This window comes from Sebastes fasciatus, chromosome 6 (assembly GCF_043250625.1).
Source record: "Sebastes fasciatus isolate fSebFas1 chromosome 6, fSebFas1.pri, whole genome shotgun sequence".
Lineage (NCBI taxonomy): Eukaryota > Metazoa > Chordata > Actinopteri > Perciformes > Sebastidae > Sebastes > Sebastes fasciatus.
This window is the reverse complement of record NC_133800.1, coordinates 12,398,507-12,407,126: the sequence shown is the minus strand read 5'-3', so window position 1 is coordinate 12,407,126 and position 8,620 is coordinate 12,398,507. Positions and strand designations below refer to the sequence as shown.

The 8,620-nt window shown below is 39.5% G+C and overlaps 1 protein-coding gene across 1 annotated transcript; it reads right to left on the bottom strand.

The window, feature by feature from the left end:
• Positions 1-2,990: 2,990 nt before the first annotated feature.
• elovl7a (ELOVL fatty acid elongase 7a) lies at positions 2,991-8,620 on the bottom strand. The gene is made up of 8 exons (XM_074637678.1): positions 8,483-8,620; positions 6,133-6,222; positions 5,803-5,993; positions 5,252-5,332; positions 5,098-5,154; positions 4,873-4,978; positions 4,645-4,781; positions 2,991-4,543 (listed from the first exon to the last, which is right to left on the bottom strand). Exons 2-8 carry the CDS (start codon positions 6,194-6,196, stop codon positions 4,298-4,300), a joined length of 882 nt encoding a protein of 293 aa, XP_074493779.1. The 5' UTR covers positions 6,197-6,222; positions 8,483-8,620; the 3' UTR covers positions 2,991-4,297.

The window sequence follows — 8,620 nt, the reverse complement described above, 5'->3', positions numbered from 1 at the left end:
ATCCCAACTTGTCACATACTGACGCCAAACAGTATAGAAGCAAAGAGACAAACTCTGGTGCTTTTTTGACAACAGCCGCTAGATGGCGCTGCGGTAGCGGTGACGCCATTTTGGACTGAAAACGCAAATGAATCCATGGCAAAGGATGTTTAAAGAGACGTCTGTAAATCAGAGGATAATTTTTTTTTTTAAGGGAAATCAACTGTCAGTGGTCCATTTGAATTTTAAGAAGATTAGAATGCAAAAAAATGGTTAATGCACAAATAAAATGTTGGAATAACGCATTTATTTCCACTATCATACCAAACTGAGACTGTTGCAACATAACATCTATGTAATTAATTAAGGTTTGAGGAATGGAAATAGTTTGCTGATCCAGATGTTATTGGACATATCAGAGGTAATTTTTCTTCTAAACACAAGTCTCTAAAATATGGGGATGGCAGATGTTGACAATTAGTCTGATTATCATTTTGCCGCTGGAGTAAAATGTTTTGTGCAAGGCAAATATGAAAACACTGAAACATAACTTAAATGTTTCTTATATCAACACATTTTTTTTAAATGTTAAATCATTGTGTATCTTGTGGTGAAAGGCAAGAACAAATCCTGCTCACTGACTCATCTCATTCGTGTTACACCTATTTGCAGTGATGAGCCGTCTCACACATTGAGCCTGATAATGACCTAGTTGTCCCAGCCTGGAAGAACCTTCCAGGGAGGCCTGGAGACAGACGGGGGTTGTTGGAACTCATCATGGTGGAGAGCGATCATCCAGGCCCTCCGAGGGTTGGGCTGTCCTGCCGCCTGTTTTCAACTCTCCATTCAACCGGTTACTTTGAGCACTCATATACCGCAGCATATCTTTATATGGAAAACAAAACAGTCTCCTGTCATTTGCAGTTGTATCTTACACTGACGTCAGCTTCCTTTTATGTCTGAAAAGCTCTCACATTTGCCATCACACAGCTGAGTGTCATTCAATAAAAAGCTCAGGGGCTGTTGTCTGGTGGCGGTATCATTATGTACCACTTAAGTGCAGAAGGACGCACAAGTAGACAGGTCAGCGTGCTCTCCTGGTTTCCTGGGTGTGATGTGACGGAGAGGGGGAAGCGTGGGTTGGACCGAAAAAGAGCTGCATGTTTTCCTACATATAAAATATAAATATATGAAATCTGAATACATGTATATATTGGAAAATTATATAGAGGATATACAGTTTCTATAAAAAATATTCACCCAAGTTTTCATGTTTTTCTTAAAACAACCCAGTGTCACAGGAAGAGGTATAAATAGCACAACATTGCATGTCGTGAGGACGCATTTTAGGCTTTTCACTTGTCATTTGTACTGTATGCCATGCAACAAAACTACGATAACGTCCGCAGTTAGGTTTAGGCAACAAAACCACTTAGTTAGGTTTAGGAAACACGTCACTGTTGGCCTTAAAATAAGTAAGTAAACTAAGTAAAATACGTATGGAAACAACGGAACATAAGTACGGAAAATACATCACTAAAAAACACATTACAAACGTCACTTACAAAACAAAACACCGGTGTCCTGGTTGAAAGTCCTGTGTTTGTTGGACCCATCCACCTCCACTCCCGCCCGCCAAACGTGGTCTTATATGCTTTTTACTCTTCGTTACTAGCTCTGAGCGTACCATATTTACGCGGATACATTTACATTCCAGTCAGTACAGACTACACGGCGTACAAATGGCACACCAAAAGCAACAGGCATTCTTTACAGGCTCCTTACAACATTAACTCAAAGTAGATCTGGACTCTCTGGGACATCAACATGTTGTTCTTGAGCCATTTCCCGTGTAGCTTTGGCTTTATGATTGGACTCATCGTCTTGCCGGAAAACAAATCTTCTCCCGACTTGCAGGATTTATTATTATTTAATTAGTTTCCATGATTTATCTTATGAAATTAAATGTATTTGCTTCTCTACTGGTTGAGAAAATGCATTTGATGTGAAAAAATTGCGTAATATATGGTTGGTAGGATAACAATCGATTCCTCTGTTCTGGGAACACAAACCGTTTTAGAGAAACAAGCTAAACAGCAAAATATAATTCACGGTTCATTATCCTGTGGATACAGAGAACCACATGGAGGTATATACAGTCACTGTTCTGAGATTAAAATGGAGCGTTGCTCAATAACACATTCAACTAGATGATTTATATCAGGGATGCCATGCTTTTCATTAATGTGAAATTCATTTGATCTGTTGAATCTGATGATCCATCTAACTATAATGCACTGGAAACTGTAGGCATGCCCCTCTAGTCTCAGTCAGTTTAACAGCACCTCCTACTGGTGAAAATAGTTCATTACAGCCAGGTCAAAGCATCACTTCCTTAATATTTTACTTTCCATGGGAATTAACAGGAAACTAATGGATCTATAGGGGTTATCTGCTCTGGCTGCATGTACCGTGTCACATGCAGATAGAAACTAACCTTTTACCATATCATAAGCAAACTGTATTTTGCTTTAGGCTACTGTCTGAATATACTGTATATATTAAAAGTCATATAAAATATATATTCACTCCAGTATTACAATCAAAACATACCTTAAAGCATGCAGTCCTTTGGCTCAGACAGTGCAGTAGCCTATTGTTAGCAGTAGTGTTGGCTGCACATGTGATGGGAGAAACCACTGTGGATGCAGAGGGTTGTACTTTTACTGAATTCCTATTTAATGGGATGCTGGCAAATGATCTGTACCTGATAGAAGAGTGTGCTGCTGAATGCAGTGCATGGTTACAATTAAATTAAATTGGCCCACTTTAAACATGCAATACAACCTAGTGTTTTTGTATGTGCATCTAGTCAATATTCTGCAGTCTTATCTTTTTATTTGCAATTACTACATCACTTCGACAAAGTGAGGCGTTCCAACTTTCAAATCAAACAGATAATTAAATTAAATAATTTTAAAAAAACTTCAGGAACGCAAAACGAGACCATATTCAAAGTACATAGTTCATTTATTTTCATATAAATACATATAAAATACAAAAACATCTCATTTCACATTTCTTACAGTATTAACTATTGCCATCATAAGGGATCTGACAAGGAACTGAAAACAAAGTTCTCCCCCTCCATTTGTATGCAATGTAGATCTGTAAATCTTTAGTGTCAACATGTGCTTACAGCCGAATAAGAAAAGGTAGAACTCTTTCCACATCAAGCTCTGTCCTGTGTCCTCAGTCACCAAAGGAGCAGAGTGTTACATTCACTTCTCAGTTTAAGGTCATCATAACGGGATATAAAACTACTCCACAGACCTCAGTCCAAAGGCACTACCTGACTCCAGCCGCCTGAAGACCTCTTTAGCCACAGAACGTCAACACATGAAGCAAAACACTTAAACGCAGGCAAGCAAGGCTGCTCGTGTTTTCTGACCGGTGGGCTAAATATCGAATCCATGTATTTGTGCATATTGCGATCCTGTAATAGTGTTATTTTGCAATAAGGAAATAGTAAAACTACAGCTCAAGCTCTGCTTTGGATTCTAAAAGAACCACAGTGGTCCGTAAGCCTTCCTCTCTGGCATCTCTGTCACGTCGTCGCTTCATCGGAGAATAAAGTGATTTTACTGTATAAAAGATAACTCTGTACCATCAGCAGCAGTTGTGACTCAACCATAGAGAAGTGGGCGTGCATATGTGATCAAAACTAATAGAAAAAAACCCTGTTCTGCATGCATGTAACAACAGGACATGTGTAGCCTGAACACCATTTAAAATATATCGACTCGGAATGATCGACGTAACATTTTTTTTGGCCAGGTGAAATAAACAACTTTTTCAGTGCACAACTTTAAAAACCCTGAACTGTATTTCCTATAAAAGGGTCTTCTGAGAAGTAAGATCAAGATAAAAATGATCTCTGCATTAGATGCTTCTTGAGGAAGCCCAGATTGACTATACAGTCGAGGGTCAGTAGGAATGGTGGAGTCGATTTCGGACGCTTGAAATATTTTTTTAAACCATACTGTAACAGAAAGGAGGGATACTTGGGAACGTCCATAGCAGAACTTGGGCTTTACCTTCGTTGTAAACAAAAAAAATATAAGATAAAACCCTTCAGCTTGAGTCAATAAACTTCTTAAATATAGCTTTGGTCAAAATTTAAAGATTGTCTTTTGCAGTTGCAAGTAGAAAACCATCAGAAAATGCAGTCCAAACTAATAGGAGTTGAATCTCAGAAGCCGTTTGCTTACATAAATAAGGTCAACCCCCGAAACCACTTGACGAGCCGAGTCTTGAGTCACTCGTCTTTTTCGTGACTGGCGTTTCCGTTCATGACTCCGTTGCTGTGGTGTGCCCATGTCTGATTCTGCAGCACTTTAGGCAGCCTTTTGCCCTTGGTGTAGGCGTGGTACCAGAAGTTGAGGAAGAGGAACAGGAAAATCAGGCCATACGAGGCGATGATGTAGACGAAGATGGGGAACTGGTAGGAGCAGTCCATGAAGAAATACTGGGAGATGTGGCTCGTCACCATAACAAACTGGATCTGGGGAGCAGCAAAGAAAGGAAGGGTTGAGTCTATTGTCTGGATTCCCGCACGTCTTTATAAAAAGGGGAACGCAAGATATAAAACACTGCCCAACATACCAGCTGAATGGTCGTCAAGTATTTCTTCCACCACAGGTACTTCTGGTAGTTGGGGCCCAAAGCAGTCAGGCCGTAGTACGTGTACATGATAACATGGACGATACAGTTGAGCAGGGCGTGAAATGTCCCCATGCCACCTGAAAATAAGGCAGGAATAATGTCAAAAGAAATGAACGCATGAAAACTATAGCTTTTACATTTAAGAAGACAGGAAGAAAAAAAACCTACCTGCGGAGAAGCGAACTCCAAACCACCAGGTGAAGGGCATGATTGAGTGATGGTAAACGTGAAGAAATGTCACCTGGCTATTCTTCTTCCTCAGCACAAAGAAAATCTGAAAGAAAGAAAAAATAGACTCCTATTAATGTAATGATTTGACAAATTATCAATTTACTGTGTCTAGTGCAACACAAGATATAAAAGGAAATGTATTCAACTGATCTTGCGACTTACTGTGTCTAACATCTCAATGAACTTGGAGAAGTAGTAAAGCCAGCATGTTGCTGCCATCTAGAGGAGACGGTAAAGAACATTTCAGCACGGGTTCAGAAAGAAACATCCAGATCTTATAACTAAATGCAATCAGATCTGTAAAGAAGTGGCTTACCCTCACGCCCTGTGGCGAGTCAGAGTAGTCGACTGGGTCGCAGTGAAAGGTGTATCCCGTACCCCATCCTGACATCACAAACTGAAGAGAACAGAGCAAAGTGTGGTTACTCACAAGTAACTGGCTGTGAAAATGTTCATACACTAAAGCTGCAGTGAGTCAGGGTAGTATTTCACAATAAAATTAATCATTCTGATAGGGGGGACAAAAGAAAAAAAAAAGAAAAGAAATCATAAATACAGTTGGGATAATGATTACATTGGAAAAGCAGTACATTGATAATCAAGTATGTCTCGACAAAGTCCTGTTGAAGTTACACAGAACACAATCCATGTAAAGAATACACCTGCAGATCTGGTTTACCCTCACAGTCAAGTCCATGAAAAAGATTATTGCACAAGCCTGCCAACAGTATGTGTCACGACTGTTCTCAACAATAAGCCCGACTATGAAAGACTCCACTATGAGCCTGCGGTATGCCTGGCTGTTTAAGATCTTCCATTAAAAGAATGATTTCAGTGGCAGAAACTTCATGTCAACTGATGACTCACCTCGTAGCACATGTATAACGAGAGAGCCACCACGCTGAAGTTGTAGACTATGAGAACTCCTTTGAGGTCGAAGGCTTTGCGGTTCTCCATTATCCGAGGCCCCAGCGACGTGACGAAGTAGATGTACACTGCGATGACGAGCGCTTGGGGGAGAGGAGACGACATGAGGAACCAGGTCGCCGTCCGTCGGTCTGTTAACAGAAGAATGGACAGAAAAGTGGACCACGTTAAAGCGGATTCATTTACAGAAACAAACCCCAAAAGTGATGATGATGATGATGAAGGATTTTAAAATTAACATGGCGTCATATTGAATGCTTAAAAATGTACCTGCATTTTGGATGAACTCATCATAAATGAGCGCAGCCGAGGACTTTATATTATCGAATTCCATTTTCAGACAAGATCCTTGTGAATTACCTACAACAGCAAAAGTCAAAGGTTAGGAAGTCAGTTCGGACCAGTCAGTGATATTTGCACAAAGGTCTTTGTTTACTGAAACGTTCAGACACTCAAAAGCTGCAAAATGCACAGAATGGGGGGAAACGCTGCATTCAAAGTGATTAGCTTCACATTGAGGAACTATCAAGGTTACTAATGGATAGTAGTTCCTCCACTTTCCTTATGAACTCTCAACAGGAAGTAATCCTCTCTCCGCCGAAACCAACAGCACCAATTCCTACACATGCAACCGGTTTCTTATTTTACCATGGCATCTTAACATCTGATTAGGATCTGAACTGTGTTAAACTCTGTAGTAAGTGGCAGAAGAAAAATGTGGAGTTGTATTTACAGTACAGTTTCCCATGGCTGAAAGACTGCACTGTATAGGAAAAAAAAGAGGCCACTCAGCCATTCTTCGCTGAGCATCTGAGGCAGACAAAGCCAAGAGTGTACAGACAGTACAATGAGTAGCAGTCTCTATTCTCAAAGAATGAACAGTGGGACTATAATTTATTCAAGAAACATGCATGCATGCATGGCTAACGTATATAAAATAGTTATGGTATAGTGCATGTTTTTAAGGCCTCGTGTGTCGTAACAAACCCGCGCTGCCTTGACTCATGCTGGACGTCTTTTATGATGATGCACACAAATTAAACTTTAGCCTTAAAAGGTTTCTCGGTTGGAAATGCTTTACAAGTGTTAGCAGCACAACATTATTTGGCAACTATGATGTGCATCTTAAAAAAAGAAAACTACACAATGGGACAAGAAAAGTGTATAAAACAGTTCCCATGCAGTTTATAATAATTACGATGCAACTGGACAATTTTTAAAATTTAAGGTAAATGGGATGAATTGGACCAGAGAGGTCCTGGCATCAGCGCTTGCAGTCATTAATCATGAACCCAACAGTAATGGCTCAAGAGTTCAAAATAATTTAAAAAAAAAGTTTAAAAAGCAAACAATCTGTAACCGTTTGTGGACTTGGGGTGGCATCTGGCAGTGTTAACAGGGTCGCTATACTGGCACCATCGAGGCATACTGGCTCCCAACAACTGGCTTGACTGGTTTATGAAACGTGCCAGCAGTATGGGAAATATGACACAGATAACACTTCCCTTCTCACGGGCTTCACGCTGACAAACCAAAAAACATCTTATCTAAGTATACCGATTAGATTATTTTTATTTCTAGAAAAGCATCATCTGTGAATAAATGTAAATTAATTAAATGCATCATTCCTATAGTCTGTGTCTAAGTGTACATAGGACATAACCCTACATGACTGGTTTTCAAGGTGTGTCTACCTGAATGCAACGGGAACTTGAACAGGGTATGGGTAAATCATTGGTGAAAAAAAAAAAAAAGGCATGGCTGTCTGGAAGTTTCTCTACACGAATGGAGACATGGCAACCGTTGACACACTTATGAACCTGATTTAAAGGCTGCTGCTGCTCCCATGGCACACTTCCTCATTTAAAGGGTACCTTTAATGTCTGCAACTCAAACATTTTTTACTAAAGATTAAAACCCAAGTTTGAGTGAAATATAGTCCCACAGCATCTCAATCTGGTCACATCCAAAAATCATGAAAGTTACACTAATTGATGTGTTGAATATATATAGCTGGTTAAACACATCTTATATTAAAACCAGCCATATACCTCCTCACAAAATACACAACATTTAAGTTAATTTTATTGTGTGGAAGCAATTAAAAGTTTAGGGTCGTGTTAAAAGACACTAATACAGTTAGTCGGTGCCCCATTTAAAAAGGCATACAAAAGGAAGATTTTATTTATTTTTAGCCGATAATACATTTTATTTATTTCCTAAAAACTCAAAGACACTTTACATGGATAAAAGATTATAAAACAAGGACATCATAAAAAAAGAAGATATAAAACACCCAATATTAATTACACATTAAAAGTAGTTCTTAAAAAGCTGAGTTTTGATTAGTGAATATCAGATACATTTCCACATCAGTGTCGCTTTAATGCTCAACAAGTTGCTGAGTTGATGAGATCCAGGTGATGAAAAACAGGTCGGACAGCTTTCATCAGACTCACAATGACATTGAAATGCTTCAGTAATCACGGGCACGCTTTTCCTCGACACACACAAGTGTTGTTGTAGATTTTAATTGGATAACCTCCAGTAGGCTATTGTTGTTTGGTTTAGTTTTATTGCTTCACTCAGATTCAGTTAAAGAAAAAGTCAAATTACAAACCTTTAACAGCCGCTGCCACTCGATGGAAATCCTTTTGTTCTGTCAAATAAGTCTGTATCCAAACTCTCCCGGCTCACCTGCAGCTACCTGGCTGCCAAACAGGTGTGCCTTCTGCTCTCCTCATACGCTGACACAGCG

Bases quoted from the DNA above. Each gene is read 5' to 3' on its own strand.
- elovl7a (XM_074637678.1), bottom strand. From the start codon at position 6,196: ATGGAATTCGATAATATAAAGTCCTCGGCTGCGCTCATTTATGATGAG. The intron at 4,782-4,872 runs GTAGGTTTTTTT...CCTTATTTTCAG, and splicing joins TGGAGTTCGCTTCTCCGCAG to GTGGCATGGGGACATTTCAC. The intron at 4,544-4,644 runs GTATGTTGGGCA...GCTGCTCCCCAG, and splicing joins ACTTGACGACCATTCAGCTG to ATCCAGTTTGTTATGGTGAC.